This window comes from Podarcis melisellensis (genome assembly GCF_964234715.1).
Source record: "Podarcis melisellensis genome assembly, chromosome: 1".
NCBI classification, from domain to species: domain Eukaryota; kingdom Metazoa; phylum Chordata; class Lepidosauria; order Squamata; family Lacertidae; genus Podarcis; species Podarcis melisellensis.
The window spans coordinates 30,242,153-30,266,219 of NC_138528.1; the positions used below are offsets into that span (position 1 = coordinate 30,242,153).

At 42.3% G+C, this 24,067-nt stretch overlaps 1 protein-coding gene across 4 annotated transcripts in view; it reads right to left on the minus strand.

Annotated features, from left to right (window-relative positions):
• Positions 1 to 24,067, minus strand: part of TTLL5 (tubulin tyrosine ligase like 5) — a 108,458-nt gene that overhangs the window by 22,959 nt on the left and 61,432 nt on the right. For 3 of the 4 annotated variants that reach the window (XM_081909120.1, XM_081909119.1, XM_081909117.1), the window contains exons 30-31: positions 23,598 to 23,791; positions 17,120 to 17,265 (exon numbers count right to left, since the gene is read on the minus strand). In XM_081909120.1, coding sequence (XP_081765246.1) covers positions 17,120 to 17,265; positions 23,598 to 23,791 — 340 coding nt within the window. The remainder of the gene's footprint in view (positions 1 to 17,119; positions 17,266 to 23,597; positions 23,792 to 24,067) is intronic. The other variant, XM_081909118.1, reaches the window with a different exon arrangement.

Below are 24,067 nucleotides of genomic sequence, written 5' to 3' on the forward strand. Positions count from 1 at the left end.
CTTTCGCAGGAGTCCTCCTCTTCCCCCACACCAAGCACAGGAACTCTAGGATACTGTAATAATATCAATAACCAGAAAAAAAAATATATTCAGTGTCAACTGGGTCCCTACAAAGAATTCTCAATAAGCACAGAAATAAAAAATTACAACCTAGAAGGCCTTGTGCGCCTGTCTCTGGAAAGATGAGGCAAACTCAGCCAATCAATGTTTGCTCTCCTTCCTACCCCTCAATAACAGACATTTACCATAAGTAAAACATTCCTATTTTCTCTGAGAAAAGGGAGGATGGCATCCTTTGGGATATATCACAGGAGTAAAAACAAACTGGAAAAGGGGTGGGAAACCAATGAGACACGTCTACTTGTGCCAGTGTGTAAGTTACCTGAATGAAGTTCATGGACCACTGGTATACCACAGTTTGGGAATTCTGGCTTTTAAAATTAAACAACAACATACTGGAATTTGACTCAGCCATCCCTGTGACCAATGCCCCAGAAATACAATTTTGATAGAATTCTCTCTAATTTGTGGCTACTGTAAAATTTGAGCCTACAGTACACTGAATTAAAAAGAACTCTATACTTCCTTCAGAATCTCCACATGCAAATTTTGGTCCCTTTATAAAATATACCTATGTATTACTGTGTTATGTTTATGTCAACATCTAATATACTGGGAACATACATCTAATATACTGGGAAAACCATTTAACTTGCTGCTTATTGATCAATTTCTCACATTCTCTCATTATTTTTTCTGTTCCCTAATTTCCTAATTTTGCTCCAGTTTGTTCAAGAAGGTTCTTATTTTGATATACTGAAAGAATGGTGGTATGGAATTCTTGTATTGTTGATAAAAGGCTCGCATGCGTGAATAACCATGGAAGAGCACTTATTGTACAATACTAGCCATGTTCTGGGAAAGTGCTATATCCACTTTCTCCAAGCACAAAAGGAACAAATAGGATTTTAGAAAGTGATACAGAAGATACAAGACTGAAAGGGAATCATGGTGCTGAGAGAGTAGATATGATTACAGAGCAACATGCAGTATTACTGTAATAATTTGCCCAGAACCTAGGAATCTTATAGAGATTAGAAATGGATATGTAGACTCTGGCACCAAGAAGAAGGGCACCAACAGTCCATTTTTAGCCCCCAAAACAGGTATACAAAAATCCAGATTGCACACACAAAAATCCAGTTACTCCGAAATTCCTAGATGCCTAATTCCATCATGTTTATGTGATTTTATACGAAGTGCTCTCACATACCCAAATGAGACTGACCAGACCAATTACCGTATTTTTCGCTCTATAAGACACACTTTTTCCCTTCTAAAAAGTAAGGGGAAATGTGTGTGCATCTTATGGAGCAAATGCAGGCTGCACGGCTAAGCCCAAAGCCAGAACAGCGAGACGGAGCGCTGCGCAGTGCTCTGTCTCGTTGTTCTGGCTTGGGGATGGCTGCACAAAGCCTCCACAGGGCAGCGGGGTGCCTTCACCCCGCTGCCCTGCGGAGGCTTCAAAGGCTGTCCCCGAAGCCAGAACAGCAAGAGGCTATCCCAGAAGCCAGATCCCTCTTGCTGTTCTGGCTTCTGGGGTTCAGAATTTTTTTCTTCTTGTTTCCTCCCCCCCCCCCCGACTAGTTGCGTCTTATCGTCCGGGGCGTCCTATAGAGCGAAAAATACGGTAAATACACAAGGATTTCCTGTGTATTAGGAGACAGAAAAATGCACAGGAGGCAGCCGAGGAAGCTTGGTAAAGGCAAGGCTACACATGATGCTTGAAGTTGGTTTTGTCTTGTTCATCACACTAGTATAATAGCTGACCAAAAAGTAAGGTCTTCAAAGAAGCAGACACCTTTTCAAAGGACAAAAGCATTGTTACAACCCTGCCATCAACAGAGGGAGCTCAGCTGTGAATTGCAATGTGATACATGCCAATAGAAGCCTGCCTGTTTGCTTTGAAGTTTGAGTTTGTGGGCCTGGCTGCAGTACTGCACTCTTCTAGGCCAGGCACACTTGTTTTGTGGAGAACAGGTGGTAGATTGACAGGGCCTGGAATATGAAGCCCCTAAAAAGCACATCACATGTCTCAATGGCTCCTGGAACTTGGTTTAACTAAAAAAAAAAAAAAAACACGAAGCTCCTCCATGCTTAGTCTGTCAGCTCTACATGCTTCCTCACTGGTATGTTCTTTAGATTGTGTCTTTTGTGACAGAATCTTTTGTTTTCATCCACAGAAACATACATTTAGAACTATTACTACATTAAGGCTATGTGCAGCATTCTGCCGATTGAAGTGCAGTGTTTGAGGAACAGGACATCAAAATGCTTGTTTGCAAAGCTATTGTACTACCAACCTTACTGTATGCTTGTGAAACATGGACCACTTATAAATGCCATCTCCAACTCCTAGAAAGATTCCATCAATGGTATCTCTGAAAAATCCTATATATCACTTGGGAAGACAGGTGAAATAATGCCAGTGTACTAAAAGAAGCAAAGATCACCAGTGTCGAAGCAAAGATTCAACATAAAGTTTGTTGGACTGGTTATGTTGCTCGGATGCCTGATTATCGTCTTCCAAAGCAACTACTCTATTCCGAACTTAAATATGGAAAGTGTAATGCTGGTGGTCAACAAAAGACGTTTAAAGATGCTCTCAAGGCAAATCTTTAAAAATGTAGGATAAACAACAATTGGGAAACAATGGCCTGTGAGCGCTCCAATTGGAGAGCAGCATTTACCAAAGGTGTCATGGGCTTTGAAGACGCTTGAACTCAGGATGAAAGAGAGAAACGTGCATATTTGGCAAACCCTCATAATGATCAACTCCCACGTCCCCACTGTGGAAGGACGTGTGGATCCAGAATTGGCTTCCACAGTCACTTACAGACTCACTGTTAAGACCATGTTCATGGAAGACAATCTTACTTGGCTACGAGTGATCGCCAAAGAGAAGCAGCAGCACTGATATACCTAGCCATTAACCTCTGAGGCTTGGATCATCAACTTGCTCTATACTAGTGACCTTGATTATCCTCTAAACCCCAAGTCATGGAATGCAAATTGAGGCTTTACAACACTGCTGGTGTGTACATATAGGCATATGCCAATCCCTTTCAGGCTTGTCTGGCAAAAAAAGCCTAGGGGCTGGAGGAGTCAAGATACCTAGCAGCTTAGGGGTGGGGGAATTGGGCTTTTGTGGTGCTAACAGTGAACATTTGTTATTCTACTCTATTTTGAACCTAGGCAGATTCTGATGCCTCAGGTTTAACACAGCAGTATTTTCTCCCTTTAAGTCTAGTGACCTAGATTGATAGCCAAATCCCTACTGCATGTCCTGACTGGCTCTTTTCAGTCCCAACTTGCTGTAGAAGACCTAGTCTACTCCCCAAGTCACTCCTGCTGCAGTCAATATATCCTGTTATCCAATTCATTCACCCTTATTTTTCACCTAAACTTCGTTGCACCTGAACTTTACTCCATAACCCCCAAGGCCCTTGTAGAAGTTTTCACAGAGCCCCGCTTAAGTCTTGTCTACTTATAACTCTGTGTTGTAACTTAAGAGTCAAAGTTACTCTTGGATATGCAAGCAAAAGCAACATCCAGCATGGCCAGAGTCTGGCCTGCATCTCATGTGAATCACTATCCTGCATCTGTGAAAGTGCTGAAAACAAACATATAAGCCTGCATTGTTCTTATACACACATAGCTATATGCCCACAAATTATTTGTAGCTTTCCTTAGTGGCCTAGAATGAATGCCCTAGATATTCTCACCAGAGCTGTGAGCTGTTCAGATACTACACTCCTACTATCTACAAATGGCAAAAAGCTACAATGCAGCTGAAAAGCAGAAAAAGAGCAACTTTTTCCTATGAAGAGTAAGCAACAGAAGCAGAGGGGCATTCTAAATCCTTTGAATATATGTAATTCAGAACCCTGACTTTCAGCACCAATTTATGTTTTCAGGACAATTATCAATATAGCTAAAATAGAATTTAAAAAGATTTAAAAGCCATGGTTCCATCTAGGCTGCAAGCTTGTAGTTAGAGTATTTCAAAAAGCTTTTTTAAAGTTGTTGAGGGGAGATCTAAACATGGTATCTGAGATGTGAAAAGAATACTACAACCTAAGCTTCTTAGTATCTTCCTTTGCTGTTGGAACAGCTCTCTTTTATATTTGGTCTCAACCAAAACCGCCTCCGGTGGTTTTCAAAATTAGGGGATTTGGCCCTGAGAATGACATGACTGACACCCCACCCAGGTCAACGTCATAATTCCTCAGCCAGTTGTTCCTTCTGGACAACCTGTTAACCACTAGGCTTCTGGCATCAAACTGAATGGCATCAAAGCAAGAATCTGCTAAGAATGCCACAGATAAGGCAATTTAAAAAGAAAAATCAAACCACCCATTTTTAAAGGGCTCATGCCTTGACAAGATTAGCCCATTATGTAGGGAGTCTTAGTAGCCTTCCTCACCAAAGAGCTTGCTTCCACTTTCTCCTGTTTGCTATCATCAGTTCATTTATTGAATGGGCCTGTTTGCCTATGATAAGAAGTCCAAATTCCCCATAGTGGTACTGCCCTATGTGTCAGGTGAAATAGCAATGACTTCCAATGGCCTGGCCTCTATAGCATTGGTGGTGCAGCTTGTGGCCTCCATGACTGTGTTTTGCCAAACGGTACATTTGCCACACAGCAGTAGCATTACTAAGGGCCTGGTTCTTCACATGCCACCAACTGTGGTGACCTGGCCCAAAAACAATAGGAAAAGAATGGTTCTCTATCTTCATGGGACAAGTCTTCCTTCCCTTCCTAGGATGTGCCAGAGGAGAGAGGGAAGGAGAGGAAGAGGTGAAACAAAAAAATAATGTGAAGAGAAAGCTAGATCAGGTTAGGATCTTAAGAAGACAAAATAATCATGACCTAAAAGGTAAAGGTACCCCTGCCCGTACGGGCCAGTCTTGCCAGACTCTGAGGTTGTGCGCCCATCTCACTCAAGAGGCCAGGGGCCAGCGCTGTCCGAAGACACTTCCGGGTCACGTGGCCAGCGTGACATCGCTGCTCTGGCGAGCCAGAGCTGCACACGGAAACGCCGTTTACCTTCCCGCTAGAAAGTGGTCCCTATTTATCTACTTGCACCCGGGGGTGCTTTCGAACTGCTAGGTTGGCAGGCGCTGGGACCGAGCAGCGGGAGCGCACCCCGCCGCGGGGATTCGAACCGCCGACCTTTCGATCGGCAAGCCCTAGGCGCTGAGGCTTTAACCCACAGCGCCACCCGCGTCCCAATCATGACCTACAGACCTACAGATTATGCTAGTCTGGGGACTGGTGTGTTGTTTCTCCTTTGGAAGGAAGGAAGTTATTTAACTGTGCTTATGGGCTGCGATAGGATATGCCATCCTGTTCAATACCCTCCAGACAGGGCTTTTTTTCTAGAAAAAGAGGGGGAGCATCACCTCCACTGTGCAGCCCCAAGCACCATGCAGGAACTTGGTTCCAGTGAATTCCAGCTTTAGAAAGTCCTGCCTCCAGGAGCTTCTGGACAATTTAGTACTGGACATGAATGGTCTCTATAAATTGAGTACGGAATCTCTGTGAAGGCAAAAAGGTCCAGAAACAGTCAGACTAACTGGCATACCAAATATCCGAAGATCTTGAACTTGAGAGCACATCATTCCAACTCCTGGATTGATGTCTTACCGAACCAGTCAGCCATCTAGTAGAACCCACCAGATTGACAGAAAGCACTAACAGAACCACACACCCCTTCTTCCTGAATGCTTGTAGGGCCACCAAGCAGCTCTAACCATTTTATGTTTGGGCAGAACTCCAACTGAGATCAAGTCTGTTGAGCCACATGCTCCCTTAGGTGGGCTTCCCTTTGAACCATTGTTACTATGGGCTCTCTAATTCTGACTCACTCTACATGACTGCTTATGTGAGTTCAACCACAAGTCCAGTGTTAGGTAGATATGGTCTGTGATCATCACCCTTCAGATGTGTAAGGGAAGCTATCTCATATTTATATTCTTATATGTTCTTATGTACACTGGGAGTGGTAAAAGAAGCTCTTGCAGAGATCTGGAGGAGAGACATGAGCATCATGTCTAATATTTGAGCCAAGGTCATAATAGTAATGCTTTGCTGTCTTGTCATTGACAACTGAAAAATCTTGTGTTTTTGCTTATCAGCAAGGAACATTCTGTACTGTGCAATGTCCAGAATAAGCCCCAAGTGCTCCAGGCATTGCCTGGGAATCAGTGAGTTCTTTGTCCAGTTCACAACACAGTCAAGGGTCTAAGGCAGTGTTTCCCAACCTTGGGCCTCCCATCATCCCTGACCACTGGTCTTGCTAGCTAGGGATGATGGGAGTTGTAGGCCAAAAACATCTGGAGGCACAAGGTTGGGAAACACTGGTCTAAGGCATGAAAGTACGGCCTGGGTGTTGGTCAAGCTCTTTTCCTTTAGCCAACTGGATATAGATGCCCTGCATCTATAGACATGTGCCCTGCATCCTAAAGTGTGCACCAGGACCTTGGGGAACAGCCATGGAGCCAAAGTTAGGCAAAAACATAATACAATGCAGTAAAAATGGCAAAAGTTATTCCAATCTCTGAAAGGAATGTGGAAATATGCCTTGTACAAATAGATGAATGCTACAAATTCCTGTTTATAGAAGCCAAAAAGGATTTCAGCATTTCCATCCTGAAGCACTGCTAGCCAAGTGACTAGTTCACTCGCTTCAGGTCCAGGATGGCTTATTTCATTTTATTTAGAAGAAGAAAGAAAGAAAGAAAGAAAGAAAGAAAGAAAGAAAGAAAGAAAGAAAGAAAGAAAGAAAGGAAGGAAGGAAGGAAGGAATATCCCTCTATTAAGTATACTCTGGAGCACTTGTTGGAATGAGGCACTGCTACAATGGCTTGAATTTCCAGGTGTTGAATCACAACCATGAAGTCAGTGCTTTGCCTGGTATTGCCTGTGCAAAGAAATACCACGGCTCCACTCCCCATGTTTGGGGAAGGGCGAAAGATAGAGTGGCAGTGACCTACAAGTTTCTTTCCCTCCCAAACCTGAAGGTCTTTCTTCTGTGGATTGTGGATACGTGAGTAAAGGGAGAAAAAAGAGAGGAAATCACTGTAAGAAAAAGATGAACCCAACCAAGCTCATGGCGTGCAGAACCAAGATGAGCTATTGCCAACATGCATGGCTGGTTCAGGGCACCCTTCCTCTTAGAGAAGTTGCTGACAGAAGCTTGGCCCTGCCTCACGATCCAAGGGGAGAGTGCCACCTCACAGGTTATCAGAATGCTGCCAGAGTTCAGGCAGGACATCCTCACAGCGCAGGCTACACTTTTGGAAATTTAGCCTGAAGCAATTGACCAAAGCCAAGCATGGCGGTCTAGAGGAGGAATGTGGCCACGCATGATGTAGCTCTGCCAAAACATTAGCTGGCAAAGATGGACTGAAACAGTAGAAGAGGTGAAACACTGGAAGGGCTGTATAAGTAAAATCTAAAGACATTCAGATTAAACTATTTCTGGATTCAATTGACATTACCCACACTATCATGTTCAGAACAACTAGAATTTGCCAGTTATTAAATATCTTGCTTTTGGCAGAGTGGGCTTTCACTTAGCCCAAAGTAGCATCTGTGGACCTGTGCCAAGAGTACTGTAACACTGGCCTCTATGAGCTGGGAAATATTTGGCAGCTGAGTGTCTCATTTCCCCCCTCTCCTCCCTCTTTTCCTTTCATAGAAAATCAAGCTTTGAAAACAAATGGGAAAACATATGGGAACTAAGTCAAAAGGAAAGTGAGGGGTCATCTGGTTAAGAGGTTCAGTGCCTCCATCCCATCACAACACATCAGGTCAGAGGAGAAGAGGTAGTAATGGCAGCAATGCTTATCCCCTTTGTGTGATTTGGATTAGCTGAATCAGAGAGCACACAGCAGCCTCTCTTTCAATTAGCCAAAGCCAAATGGTTAGGTGCACTGAACAGGAAGCAGTCCTGGCTTCTGGATGCCTGCACATGCACCTGCACATGGGCCCAGCCTGCTGGAACATTTTAATGATAAAGAATACATGTGATGAGATTAGCATGAATGAGAGAACTGCTGCTATTCCATTATTTTGGGAAGAGGAAGAGGTGCCTCTGTAGATAATGCATGCCACAATTCCAAATTCAAAGTATTCCAACAAATGCGAAGCACAGGGAAAGCAGATTATCTGGAGAGCATGAGCACAATTCATCTATTGGTATATTACATAAACTCAATCAAAACACATGAAAAACTGTTCCACAGATGGAAGAATTACTCTTACGGCTGCCATGTGTACTATATGCAATTTTACTTTAGCCAGAAAATGATTGAGTTAAATTTGAGACCACATTAAGTAGGCAAAGCAAAACCTAAGCGGCCCTCTGGTTGGGACACAGTAGAGCAGGGATATCCTATGTGGGCCCTTCAGATATTGTTGGACTAAAACTTCCATCATGCCTGACCATAGGCTGTCTGGGCTGATGGGAGCTGGAATCTCACAACATATAGAGGGCACTAGGTTGGAGAAAGCTAGTCCAATGCATCAATAACAGCTCTTTCTGGAGTGCTAGAGTGCTGAAAGAGGTGTTTATTCATCCAATTGTACAAAAGAGTAAATCTAAAGTACATTTCTAGTGATATATTGGCCCACAAACTTCACAATAACACTGTAGCACAGAAAGGAATTAATTCTTGGATTCTCCAGTCACTAGTTAGTAATACTACTCAATTAAACAGCACAGGTAGGTAGTACCTACTTTCACACCACCAGAATTTTCACAGAAAGAAGTAACTGCATGCCTCAGATTTCCACAGTGACAACTTACATCACTGCCTTTGTTACACAGTCCTGGCTTAAAACTGAAGATCTACAGTAACATACTTTGTTCTATAGAGAAAAGTGAAGATGAAAAGCATGAGGGAGATGGAAATTACAAAGCCCAATAGTGAAGAGACAGGAGTGTAAGATGGTTTCACATAGCCCCGAAATACACCAAGGCCTAAGGCAGCCTTCTTCAACTTGGTGCTCCTCCAGATGTTTTGAACTACAACTCCTAGAATCCATGACTACTGGCCATGATGGCTGGAAGGGAAGCAAGTTGCAGCCTAAAATATCTAGAGGACACTAGATTGGAAAAGGCTGTCCCAAGACATCAGTCTTTCCCAGAAATAATCTATGGCAGCCAGATCCTCCTTAACCTTCCAAGAAGCCATTCTCCGTCAGCTAAGGTTATTTCTCTTCTTTAAAGCAAGATTGATCCTCTAAACCTTCAAGGAATGTATCTGCGACATTCTTCATGTTTTAGAGAGACAAAAGTATCAGAACACTGCACTAACAAATCTGAACTGCAGAACCAGGGAAGCTTTTTTAAAAAATCCCAGTAAATATTAGTAAACACCTAGAAAAAGATTTCAAGTGAGTCACATGAGAAGCAGCAGAAGAGCAAGAGAGGGCTTGTGCCAAAAGAATTTTAAATGAAGTAGAACTAGGTTAAAGCCTTTTACCCCCTTGGCTAATTATTTTCCTCCCTTCCCCCATCTGCAAACATTGGCATGTGCAGCAAAGAATGCAGCATATGAAGGCTGGGTTCAGAAACACTGCACAGGGCTGAGGCAAAAATACCTGGCAGCTGCTAAAACGAAACTTCAAAGACTCGGCTCACTTTGAAAACACATCAGGCAGGAGCCACTCTTCCCCCACAGCTTCCCGAGGAGCCTGTGGGAAACTTAACCACTTCAGCATGTTTGGCAGCCTCCAAGCCCATCCAAGCAGGTGATAGCGAGAAACTGAACGGCAAGAGGAGCATCAGGCAACACTTTCCCTGCACTCTGGGTCTCACTTCCAACAGGAAACACCTAGTACAAGGGCCATGAAGGTACAGGTTTGCCACCAGTAGTAGATAAAACCCAGAAGTTAGTAAGTATGTCAACAAAGACACAGGTGCGAGTAGAGGAGACAAGACAGGATCGCTTAGTAATGCACCGATAGCTGACACTTCTATGCACATAGTAGCACATAGTTCCTGCTTTCATTCTTCGGGGTTACACAGGCATCTTTTTCCACACCCAACCTCTTACAGTTGTTCAGAACAGCAAAAATGAGTTGCAAGGACAACTCCGGTCCTAACTTCTGCATAAATCAAGATATCGATTCAAATACTAGATCAGCTGAAAGAGTTTCACTCTCAGTCTCCATCTTTAAAATGGACAAAACATCTCAGATGCACATGCCTCCACACAAGGGGAGAATGCTCCTGTCCTGGGGTTCTGCTTGGTGGTTTCCCACTGACCACCGAGAACAGGATGCTGAACTAGACAGAATGGGCCTTTAGCCTGATCCTGCAGGCTCTTCTTATGTTATTTTATAGGCAGAGAAGATGATTTAACTCTTTACTTCATATCCCTCTCTGATGTTCTAATAGAAAACAAGGCGAAACAAAAGTGAACTAATGGCATAAGATTACAAGATCTCAACAGACAGAATATACGTGTCCAAGACCACAACTTCACTGTTCCTATATAACAGAGTGATATACAGCCATTCCTCATGTTACATTTGCTTCATGTTATGTTCTTTCAGGTTATGTCCCACGGCGACCTGGAAGTACCAGAAAGGGTTACCTCCGGGTTTCGCCACTCGTGCATACGCACAAGTGCTAAATTGCGCATCGCGCCGTGCACCTGCACAGATACAGCGCTTCAGATTGCGCTCTTTTCATGTTGCGAACGGGCCTCCGGAACAGATCCCGTTCGCAACCAGAGGTACCACTGTATTGTCCCTGAATGGATGTACTGGAGAACAAATGAAGATGATGGTGATAAAGCAACTCCAGGTGTTTTAAGCTGAACAGATTGGCTTCTGCCATGAAAATGCTTGGTGTCAAATTCTACACTTGTCTTTCTAGAAATCTGCTTGCCACATAGCTAGCAACAGAAATGGGGGAGATATTTCAGTTAGAAACCTAGTTTACTGCATTCAGTATAAAGTGCACCATACAGCTGTTTGCACCAAGATCAAATAAGATATACATTGGCCAGGTGCAAACATCAGAGCTTTGAGAACCAAGTACAGCAACTTAAGGCTGAGGTTATGAAATTAGAGTAGGGAGCATTATAGTGAAAGCAGCTGAGGGTATTCCCTAGAGAGCAACATATAAATAACTAGAGCAAGCCCCAGCAGCTTTTGTTCAAGGAAGATAGTGAAGTTGGCATCGGTAAAGCCGAATCTGAGACATTTTAAACAACAAAAGGCTCCTACTGATTAAAGTACCTGAGGTCACATGACCCAGAAACAAAGGAGTTATTGTCAAAATGGGAATGATACACCTCTCTGAATGCAAGGTTGCCCTTTGCAATCTTTGGGTGAAGGGCTGTGTAGAAATTTATAGTGCCAATGTCACACAAACTGGCAATTTGTACTTGTGGCAGTTAATTCATATTACTAAGCACATACTCAGTATAATTATATAGTATAAATATATAATATAGTATACATATTTATATAGTATATAATATAGTATATGACTAAAACAGAAGCAATATGAACAAGCTCTAAATTAATTCAGATGTTGAGGAGCAGCAAAATGTTGCAAGGTTCACTTTCTGCAAATAACTGCCTAACTCCCTCTTCTCTTTTCTGCAACCCTTCACATCAACAACTCAATCTGTCCTTCGGCTTGTGCGATGAAAGGTTTTTTTAAAAAAAGGAAACCTGAGAAACTTATATATTTATGAAATATTTTGTACCAGCAACACAACTGGTGGCCAGAGGAGGCTCGCTTTAATAAAACGACGCCAAGAATCTAACAGTAGATAGAGTGGATTCAATCGCTATAACATGCATTAATCTCCCTTCTCTCTTTTCTTGTGTGTATCAGGTTTGGGGAGCAAACTGGTAGTTTCTTTTGGAAATCTGTGTGTTCTATGCTATAATTTGATACCTCATTCATATAACCATGGAAAGTGCCTCCCCCACTCCCACCGCGCACCTCTCCCTCCCCCCCCCTCTCTCTCTCTCTCACACACACACACACACTTTCCTTCAAGTATCTATTTGCAAACAGAGCAGCAGAAAAATGTATGGCAGTTGCAGTATCAGCATAATCTGACAAACCAACAGCCCATTCCTAATCAAATTTACTCAGCAATGTTACAGGTATGCACACTATAGCCAGAACCAACTGATACAATTTAATTTCGTTTGGAGTGGAAGCTAATAGGGGTGGGAGATTCAGTTTTGAAGCAAAAGTGGAAACTAAAGGGAGGGGGGACCCATACACTCAAGCACTATGTCAACCACTGGCAATAAAAAGAACACTCTTTGTAAGCAACTCAATGACTGTATTCAATCACTGTTTGGTTTGGAGGGGCAGGAACAATCTCTGGACTCATGAGGTCTCTCCTGCCCTTAGCGCTTGGCTTAATGGAATAGTCCCAGGCTTGATCAAGCCAGAGTTTGCACTCCTAGTTTGGAAATCATGCTCAAAATTTTGCGGTTGTGTCTGAACCAGCAAGCAGACTGGCCAAACCAGAAAGTATTCTATTAAGACATGCATGTGAGAAGAAGAGAAGGGAGCACAAGGTTCATTCCCAGTCCTCCAAACCATAGTCTGGGAGATAAAAAAAATGTCATGACTAAATGAAGCAAACTACAATCTTAGTGGAAAGTTTATGAGCAGCAAAAAGATCCAGCAAAGGTTAATACAGACATTCTCATAAAAGACAACTAAATTTACTGTGACATAATCCTTTGTAGGAAGGAACCTTCATCAGATACAGATTGCACTGAGATGGAAAACAATTATGCATTCCCTAACTTGAAATATTGTCATCCAGAGAACCAAAAAGCTAACATAATAATATGAAAGAGTGACCAGTAGAGGGAAAGAAGGGAAGCCCAAATATCATATGGCCTCTGCTGAAAAATCAGGTGCCTTTTGCCTTCCTTCATTGCCACCTACTTGTAGTCATTCCATCAGACCACCTGAACTGTAAATTTAGGTGTTGGTGCTTGAAATTTCCTTTTTGCTCTTCCCATCCCAGCCCTTTTTTCCTTATGTGTTATGTCTTTAGATTGTAAGTCTGAGAACAGAGACTTTCTTACTAGTGATTCTTGTGAGCTGCCCTGGAGCCCTTTCAGCTAAAAAGTGGGCTAAACATGTTTTAAATGGCTAAAATCCTTTAAATAAATAAATAATAGTTAAGTTGTTGGCAATGGAGTAAAAAATAGTTAAAGCTATGACCCCAAAAATAAATAGAGGAAAATCTAGAGAGGTGAAGCTGAAGTAAACTAATTTTTGATAACTAGGATGAATTAGTGAAAGGGAAGATGTATGATTTTCATCCCTTCCATTTATCCTTCTTACAGCTGCGATCTGAACAAAGCTTGAAGCCAAGAAAAGCTAAGCATAAGGACAATGGGAATGAAAAGAATGCTACCCTGAAAGTAAGCTGAGGAGTGACGATCAGCTGTTAATTATCTGGGTGCCACATATTCCAAAAATATAGTACTGTGCATGTATATTACCCTCACTTGTGGCAATCAGAAAGAAACTGAGCAGGAAGAGAAGAGTCCCGCCTTCATAGCCAAGTACCCTTGCCCTGGGGCAGACCTCCATGCCAAGGTTTTTTCCAGCATCTTATCTCTAGAAGGTTCATAATGCTGCTCTGTGCAGGTGCAGAACTAATATGTACAGCAGCACAGAGACCTCAGAGAAGAAAGTTAACCAAGGGCCCAAGTAGATGTCACCCACCATAAATGGAAGCCATGGTGATAACATTCTGTCACCTCTCTTCCAATCCCATCACTTGAGCTATTGTTGTTAACTCAGAATACATGGCCAAAAGTGGCTCTTGGAACTCACTGCACTCTACCTAACTCTCTGGCAACCAATATCCCTGATTACCTTGGAAAACTAACTGCTCATTAGTGCCTGGAAATCTGAGGTTGCAGGGTCAGCCTCAAACCGCTGAGAGATATAAGCTTCCTGCTTTACCTCCCATTGAGGCCCCAGGCTGACAAAGCCAAGACTTGAGGCTGCAAAAGACAACTGTGCCATCCCGCAATAATGGGCTCAGAACTATTTCAGAAGAGGTGGAGGTACAACTGGAGCTGCCGACACAGGTTTCTCCAGTATGGTAAAGCCCATACACAGGCAGTGCAAGTTGTGCTGCTGTAGTTGCAAGTAGGTGTTTGACCGCAGGAGTGGATAAGCCCCACTGAGTCAAAAGTCATGGATTGCTATCCATCCCTTAAGGCTACAGTCATGTGGCTATGCCCTGTGGTGGCCCAGGAACAACTTGCCTTAATGCTCCTTGACTCTGATGGACAATCCTTCTAGAGAAACAGTTCATAAAAAGCTGCCTTCAGTCGTCAGACCACTGGCCCACTTAGCTCAGGAATGTCTACTCTGACTGGCAGCGACTCTCCAGTGGTTGAGACCGGGGCTTTCCCAGTCCTACCGTGGGATCCTGGAGATTGAACATGATACCATTTCTAACACAGAGCTAAGATCATTCTCCAAATACTGTGTGGTTAAAGCTTCCTCAGGGAATAAACATAATTGGTGGCTACGGAATATGCAAGGAAGGCCATAAAAAAGGATATTTTCCTCTAGTGGGGGTGGCACTGGGTAGTACAGCAAAAAGCAGAGAATGAGTAAGATGAATTTAGGGCGAAGGAACTATAGCCAACCAAAGCTGTGACTTCTGGAAAACCCTTGGTTCTGGAAACCTTAGTACACAAAAAACCTTATTTTTTGTAGGAAGCAATTCCTACTACTGTGCTCAATGGGCCTTACTCACTGTTGTGTTTAGGCTCACAACGGGGCTTAAAATGGGAACAGAGAGGAAGGGTGTTTTCATAGAAACTCCACAGCTTCTCCCACGCTAGGATTCTTCTAGTTAATCAGGAGATGTGGCAGCTGCAATGTTTGCCATGTCAAGAGCATGTGGCCAGAGAACAGAGAGTGTCTGGGTCAGTGCAAGCAGTGAAGGATAGTGGACAGCAGAGCAGTTACAGTAGCTCAGCAACCATCTGATGAGGGATGAAACAACAACAGAAGGCTGCATACTTTAAATTCAGAGGGATAAAAAGTGTGAGGCCACTGAATAAGTCACCAAATTGGGGTGGGGGAGGTGTTCACTTACAAATTGAAGTTCTGCTTATAAAAATGTATTATTGGAGGACAGGGAGGTGTCTCATTTTAGTTCTGCTTTGTGTGAGGACCGAATAGTTTGGGTGGGGGGTTGGTGGGGGCCATAAAGGCACAAATTTACCACCCCTTATCTGATGTTCCTACAAATCTAAAAACACAAAGATAGAAACAAACAACAAGAAACATACAAAGTGAGGATCTGCCAGAAGAATTAGCACTTTCTAGATGTAGGCCAATGCTTAGAAAATGGACAGATGAATACAAGTAGCTTCACTAATCCAGTGTTGCTCAACTTTCCATGATCTTAGTTACATGTTTTGATGCCTGTGCAAAATTCATCTTCGTGTCTGACAGGCTTCCAATAGACCCATGGACCAGCACAAGAAATTCACTGACCTCTGTAATTCAGTGTCCAAGGGCAGGACCAGTATGCTTGGAGTAAGTTTGACATAATCAACCTCTTACATCACGTTTTTAGAAGCCCCGGGGTCTTACAGAAGTAACAAATAGGGGAGAGAGGGATCTTCAGATTCAAAAAGAAAACGGATCTTCCATAATTCAGTCAATAGGTCTGTTTGGAGCACAGCCTCCAAGCCACTTCTGGAGTCTTCACACCTCAGAATTACTTTTCAAACAGTTTACTAACAAACCTTGGTCACAGACCAAATCAGCGGCCCCAAATATGTCTCTCTTTTCATTAGATTCAGGATTGAAAACTTTTTGTTTTCATTTCTCTGCTTCAGAGCAGTTATTTCATGAGCTCGAGTTCACAAACTGAAACAGCACTAGAAAATACACGTATGATATGGTGCACCACCTCCACATTCTAGGAACATTTATTATTGCTAATTCACTTACAGAACTTTGAAAAATACATGCATGCACACAATTTAGACAGGCTTATTCTCTACTGAAGCAATGTATTCTTTTGAATAATTCAGGAAAAGGATGATCCTATCCTGTACAAATAATAAAAAAGGTAAAGGACCCCTGACAGTTAAGTCCAGTCACAAACAACTCTGGGGTTGCAGCGCTCATCTCACTTTACTGGCCAAGGGAGCCGACGTTTGTCCGCAGACAGTTTTTCCGGGTCATGTGGCCAATATGACTAAGCCGCTTCTGGTGAAACTAGAGCAGCACACGGAAACACCGCTTACCTTCGCGCTGGAGCGGTACCTATTTATCTACCTGCACTTTGACATGCTTTTGAACTGCTAGGTTGGCAGGAGCTGGGACCGAGCAACGGGAGCTCACCCCATCGCGGGGATTTGAACCACCAACCTTCCAATCGGCAAGCCCAAGGCTCAGTGGTTTACACCACAGCATCAACCACGTCCCTACAAATAGTAATACTGTAGAGCTCAAATAAACTCTTGAAAAGGTAAAGAAGTAAAAAAAAAAGTGAAAGCTCAATTTAAAAACTTGTGTAAATTCTGCCTTTCTTGCCTTTCTACACACCTTCCCTCTCCACTGAGAACACACAAAAATGTTCAGGCTACAAGAACAGAAGAGAAATCTGCCTGGCATCTCAGAGGCAGACAGCCCAAAAGGCTTTGTCTTTCCCATTGGCCAAGTGCTTCAGACAGTTGGCTTGCCTCGCTCCTAAGCAGATAGGGAAGACACTTCCCTTTTAGAAGACTTTCCATGGAAGAGAAAAGGGATTCTGAATTTTACTATCAGAAAAAAATACAGCCCATTTTCAGCTGATACTGTTACCTAATCTGCACATCTCAGCACTGAATAAATATCAAAAGCTTATTCTCAGGTTTCATTGTGGAATCAAATGGCACCTCCCATCTATTATACCTGTTCAAATTGCAGCTACATTTCAGTCACTGCCTTGCAAACTAGTAATATTGAAAAGCATTTCCACACACTGTATTAGTATTCTCAGTCTAATGTTGTTAACTTACCTCACTGTCAAAGATGCAGGCCTGATGTCACCGGTGTGTGCTTGAAAGGCCCAAAATGAGTTTCCTTGGTTGAGGGGTGATCGGTAACTGGGAGAAGTTACATTTCCTCTGTTTATAGCTCCACTCATCAGATTCAAATTTGTTAACTAAAAACAAACAAGAAAAAAAGGGAAGCGCTTTAAGAGACTTGACGAAGTTTGGATTATAATATATTTGAGTGAAGATATTTTCATTGTCTATCACATGGGTGCTGTTGGACCACAACTCTCAGCATCCCTGACTACTGGCAATGCTGGCTGGGGTTATTGGGAATCAATAATACCTTGAAGGCCACAGGTGCCCAATCCCTGATCCAACAGATACTGTCTCTGTATGTAGATAGTCAGTGGGGTGTAGGGCAGGGTAGTGGAAAGGTAGTTGTATTTAAGTCTGGGAAGACCCTGGTTCAAATCTCCATTCATCCACAAAGCTTACTGGATGACTTTGAGCTGAGCACTGACTTCCAAGTTATCCTACCTCAGAGATTGGACGGGGGGTGGGAGGCCATGTATGCTACCTTGAATTCCACTGAGAAAGGACGGGATAAAAATGCAACAACAAAAGAAAATATTTATAAATATGGCGTCATTGTTCTTTGGAGTTTGTCCCTTTCCTTTCATCACTGTAATGGTTAAGATGAATGACACAAATAGTCTATGAACCGAACTGTGTTTTCTTCGATTCTGATCCAACCCCACCCTGTCCCAAGAGCTCAGGACTTGTTGCAACATTATTCAAAACCAGAGCATAAAAACAAAAACAAAAGATAAAGCTCCCAAAGCATCAATGGAGTAAAGATAAGTCTTGTGTTAATAGACACCATGGTTTTGACCCACCTCTGCAATGCTTCATCTTAGATGAACCTCTGGAGAAAATAAAAAAAATTCCCTAAGAGCCAAGTAGCTACAAATATTCCCTCTCAGCATTCTTCTGCCATTATAAAGACAGTAAGAGTTATGTGGACTCTTGGTTAGATTCAGTATGTTTGAGGATAATCCACAACATTAAGACTCCAAAAGGTCGATAGTGTGATTTTGAAGAGCACACTCTCTCTCTCTACTGGGATATCCCTGCTAAACTCTTCTGACACCTTCTTACTTCTACTTTGTTGGTGCAAACATTCTGCCACCTATTGTGCAGCCGCTGTATCAACACATAAATGAAAGATGCAAACTTAACCAAAACCCAACTAGCAAGCTGTAGTGAAATTTATTTATTTATTTATTTAGTCGCTTTATCTTGCCCCAGGCAACCCAAATTTATATTACGAGATTATGAGTGGTTCTAGTTGGAACTAGGAGATCAAAAAGTCAGCTCAGAAAATGCCCTGCCCAACTCCCGCTATAACATAACAAAAAACGCAAAGTTTTTTTTGAAAATCTGAAAGCAGCATTAAAATGTGCACTTTGCAATTGTAATCAAACTGAAGAATTTGTATTTTCATAGTGCAGAATTTGTGCATTTGTGGATGCACATAAGCCTGTAACGTGTAAGATTTGATTTCCAGTAAAGAAGCACTGCATGAAGACAGCTAAAATAAGATCTCTCCCACCAGCATCAATGTGCATTTAGTCAGCTGTTTCACCACTCTATCCTATTCTCCCCCATCTGTGCTACCTTGTTGCATTTTCCCTCCAATATCAAAACACCGTTTATTTTAAAGTTGTCTTTCCAAGTAAGGCAGGTGTGTAAACAGTTGAGTGCGGCGGGTAAGGACATTTCACACATTCCATGTAGACAGGTGTTTAAATTACAGCAGAATTAAATACAGGCAATGGATTCAAAGGAGAGCACACAAGGCATATTTGAACCAGCCCACCAGCTTCGTTCATTTTGATAGTTACTCCTCCATGCCCTGATTTGTTTCAGCTGCTATAATTAGCCTGCCAGCTGGGTGGATTCCTTGGGTAGCCCGTAATACTTAAGCATCTGTACAGCAGCTCTGCTTTGAATTATCTGATAGTGACAGTCTTTCCCATTCAGTTAATGAACTTTCAGACTGTCATGGATATATGACGACATCACTCCCCCCCTTCTTCTTTTTTATTAAAAAAAATGCCAACAGGTCTTTTTAATTGTAATTCTTAAATCACAAATAAGAAATGAAGTAGAAAACTCCTGAACAAATGAGGGTTTTTTTACTGGAAAAGTTTGGGGCGGGATGTAAGGAAGGGAAGGAAAACTGATTGCAGTGTTTCAGGCACATGAAATGAAATAAACTATGATTATGACGACGACGACGATGATGAATAAATTAGTTATTTGTTATATGAAGGTCTTGAAAGGACTTACAATACAGCAAGTTTTGGCAGTATGTTAATAATACACAATATCATCCTAGTCTATCAAAAGTCTGGATAAAAGGGCAAGTCTTTAGCAGGTGCTGAAAAGATGTCAAAGAAGGCACTGGCCAGCCCTTGCTCGGGAGAACAATCCATAGATGAAGAGCCACAACTGAAAAGTGCCTCTTCCTTGTCTCTGTCCTGCCCCCTCAGCCTCACTCATAGGAGGGACCCAGAGAGGGGCCTAAGATGAAGATTTAAGAGTCCAGGTAGGTTGATGTTGGGAGAGGTATTCCAGATGAATACCTCTCCCAACATCAGAATACCTCTGAACAGTTGCAAAAGCAGCCCCACATAAACACATTGCAACAATCCAACACTGATTGGTTTACAATCCAATTGGGCTGTAGTTTGGATTATAGTAGTCAAGTTATCCTTGTCTAGATACGGTCACAGTTAGGCTAAGATGATGTAAGGCACTCTGTGTCACTGAGAACCCTCAAACCTGCATCCAGTGCTTCTCATCTCTCATGGCCAATCTTTCTACTAGAAAGGCAAGTAAACATGAAGTGTATTTACGGCCAATAATGGGGGCAGGGAAGAGGGTGTAACTGCACTGGTGCACTATTCCCTGGCCTTAAGACTTATAGTATCTAATTGTGGCTAGGGGGCCTCTTGGGGAGAAAAAAGGGCCATTCTGTTGTCAACTGAGGCTCATTTTCAGCCACACCCATACAGTACAGATCTACCCTCAGGCAAGTTCATTTCATGCATACATTTGTATTTACAGCTATAAGCCAGAGGAAAATGAGAGCAAAGACTAAAGGGCTAGAGAGGTGTGAAATCTGTGTGTGTACCAAAGTTGATCTGGCTAAAGGCCCATGACATTCCTTCCCTGCTTGCTGAGCTTACCAGCTTACAGGATATGCACATGCATAAAAAGCATAAGTGTTCTAGTCTCCAGAAAACGTTCCAGACAAAGACCTGCCAAAGACATTCCTGGGAAACCTGACAAACTTGCAGATTCGTTTGTAGTTTCTCCAGCGTATGCATCCATTTAACAATTTTAAAAAAAGTAGTTTGTGCTGCAGTGGATGGTTACTTGCCTCTTGCCGGTACTGAAAAGTCAGGCTCTGAATTAAGTACTCTCAGCTTCAAAACTTCTCAGTGGGAGCTATTTCAATAGGGCATAGATGTGCCAAACGTTTGATGATCATGGAATAATCCTTCCCACAACAAAAGTTCCTTGAAGCTCAGCTTGGTTCAACTGGCGGCCTCCTTCAGATCACAAGGTCCATTCCAACTGCACAAAAGCTGCTGCAGCTGGAATACAGCAGGAACGGTGGTGCTCCAAAGACACCTTTCTTCTTTTAAAGCACTGGTCTTCAGCTGGTAGGTCATGACCTAGAAATGAGCCATGCCCTGTCTTCAGGTGGGTCATATTCACCAAGTTAAAAAGTCACAATATACAGAGAAGAAGAAAGACAGTGGGGAGGGTGTTAGGCAGGGAAGGAGAAACTTGGGGATCCCCACAATAAATAAAGTAAGTCTCAAGTTCCAGGTTGCAGGGAAAAGCGCACTTGGGTCTGAAAACTTTGAAATTACTTTTCTAAAGATAAATTTCCTAACATGAGACATCTTACTGAAGTCGCTGCAAGCCAGTATTAGTGAAATGACATAATTCAGCAAAGAAGAGTGGCAAAAATGTAAAGCCAAAACAATGTAGAAGAAAACAGAGCACTTTGGGATGCCATTAAAAATGACTTGTCTCATCCAAGAGATTAAATCATTTCAGCATAGACTATGTTATTCACCTGCCTCCTTCATTTTATAGCCATTGGTCCAAACTCCACCCAGAACGTGCTGGTCAGACAAAATCACACTGTAAAACTACAGGTCAGGTTTTGAAATGACAGGTACCTAGCAGAAGGCTGTTACTGTAAACCCACAAAAGTGGGTTATTTGCACTCCATATAGTTCTATGAGGAATGACCAGTTCCTCTAATTATCTCCCTACCAGAATGAAAACATGTGAATATTTTAAATACTTAACTGCTTTTTACTGATAATTTCATTGTTTCATTCTTTCTGCAAACTCTGAGATTTTATTACAATCAAACAGTATATAGATGTTGCGAAATAAAATAAATAAAATAAAACTTGAAAGGAATATGTGCTCATCGTCCTAGGGATAGATCATCACATTTGCAGGAAACCTGGCTTCAATATTTGAGCACTGGCTGGCTTAGATAAGAAAGATACATCTCATTCCCTCACTTGGGTGGTCTGGTTTTATGCCTGTGATCAAACTCTCTGGAAGGAAGAGCTGGAACTGTTCCTAGTGATAGCCAGCCCTAAATTCTCACACATTTGTTCATGGACAAGGGCAGCCAGTGCTCCTACTAAATTCTCCCTTCTATTTATCAAGTTATGTCAATTCAACACAGCCTATTTGCAATCTATGACCACCAAGCACAGCAGCTTGGAAGACAATAGGAACAGGCTACTACTTCTTGCCCCCAACACATACATAAAAGTACCATAAATACCTTACACAGATCCGATACTGAAGTACAGCATATTGTGTAGAAAGGAAAGGTAATTCAAAAAAGAAAAGAATCTGACCCCCAAATGCATATCACCTCAAGTCTTACTAAGCAAAAAGGGAGGTAGCTTATTAAACAGTTGTTGTTAATTAATTAAGGGAGGTATTTTATTAAACAGTTGTTGTTGTTGTTAATTAATTAATTAAATTTTGAGCCAAAAATTTTATTGGCTTTGACCAACTAGAGACCAGAAGACTAGGATCATTAATGGACAGTCTAGGACTGAAGCCGAAAACAATGAAAGGTTACTTCCAAACTGCTCAGTCACAACTACTTCAATAGCCTTCTATAAAGAAAACCCTATCTTGTCTAAAAGGAGGAAAAATAGGAAACGGAAGGAGTGAAAGGAAGGAGAAGGAACAGACTCGTTAGCACAGAAAAACAGAAGCAAGAGCACTTTAGCAGATCCACCACCAGTCCCAGGCAAGCAGACTAGCCTTCAGGAATGGTAACTCTTTTCCATATAAAGTTGCACATTCTTGTGGGTACCTAATTCCATAACCGCTACCAAATACCGGTGCTAAGCAATTGCCTTAGTTGCCTTTATTCCTATTTGTAATATAGTAACTTAGATCATGGTTAATTTCTACCTCTACAAGCAATATCTGCTTGACAGTTGCAGGGATTTGACAGTGATAAAAATAACAGTGGTTGCAAAGCTTTGCTTGCTGTCTTACTTCTTGTTGTAATTAGGATCTCAGGCTTGGAAACTGTTTAATCACATAACAAGTATAACTACTACGCTGCTTCATCACACTAGAAAGGAGAACTCCCCTCACCCAAGGGTTGTGAAAGAAGCAGCAGAAGATGCCACTGCTGCTGCCTCACACCATCACTTCTATTTTAGCTGCTACATCTATCCTCTCAAAACAGTAGTTTCTTCATTTCCTCCAGAAGGATCCTTTGCCCAGACAGGGGAGATCCAAGGCTGTTTGAGCAAGTTGCCTGTTGCTTTAAAAAGATAAGTCCACCTATTGGGAAGGTCAGGTTGGTGTGGGGTAACTATAGGAGTTCTTTCTGCTCCTACTTCATCTGCATGAATGTAGGAGGAGAGAGTAAATCAGCTCCCTTAAGCTTCCTGTGACCTGGCTAACCATACTAAATCATGGTGGAAAAGAACCCTCTCCCTCCCTTATTCACAGTTTCAACAGTTGGTAGACTCTCCTTCATCCACAAGTCCCAACTGTGCAAACAAACCTCAATAATTTTATTATTCGCTTTCATGACAGCAGAATTAAAGATCAGATATTTGGGTATTTCATCACAGTCTGCTCTATTATTGTTTTCTTTTGAGCTGTGCCTCTGGCAGAACTGCATCTACATTTTATATGTAATGCTTCCAGTATCCTCTGGTGTAAGTCTAATTCAAAAAGAAATTATTTCCCTACAACCTTTTGCCCTTGACAAGACCCCTTACAGACTGAGAGAGAACATAATGATCAGGTATTGCCCAAGATCCATGAAAAACCATTAACTAGCAAAAACATTCTGTCCAAGCTCTCTCTCACTCATGCACAGACTTCGTTCCATAGAAGACTGCTGCCACTGTACCTGCTGTGTAAGGAGACTGATGTGACTGGAAGGAGAGTACTTCCTGGCTGCCTGCTTCTCTGCCAGTCTCTGCAGTTCTGTTGTAACAAGACCATGACTGTACTGCTTGCTCTCAGAAGAGGAGTCATCCCCATCCTTGTTAACTCTGGCAGATCCACCACGCTGTTTGCTTGGGCTGTGACTCCTTGAATCTGCTAAAGATGGTGAAAAAAATTACTTTGCAAGATTTGTACTAGTCGGTAAAGAATCTGCCTTGTGTGTCTGAAAATGGCAAGACACAAACATCTGCACAACCAATTAGAACCACGGTGTTTTCTACAGAACCTACTGATATATTCTCCTCTGAACGGCTGTGTTGCAGTTTCTACTGTTAAATTCTCTGGCTGATTCCAGCTTCATACACCCTTCTTTGTGTACAAAACAGTTTAAATCTCCATTCTTTTTCTTTGTATCCAGAGAAGGTTTAATAC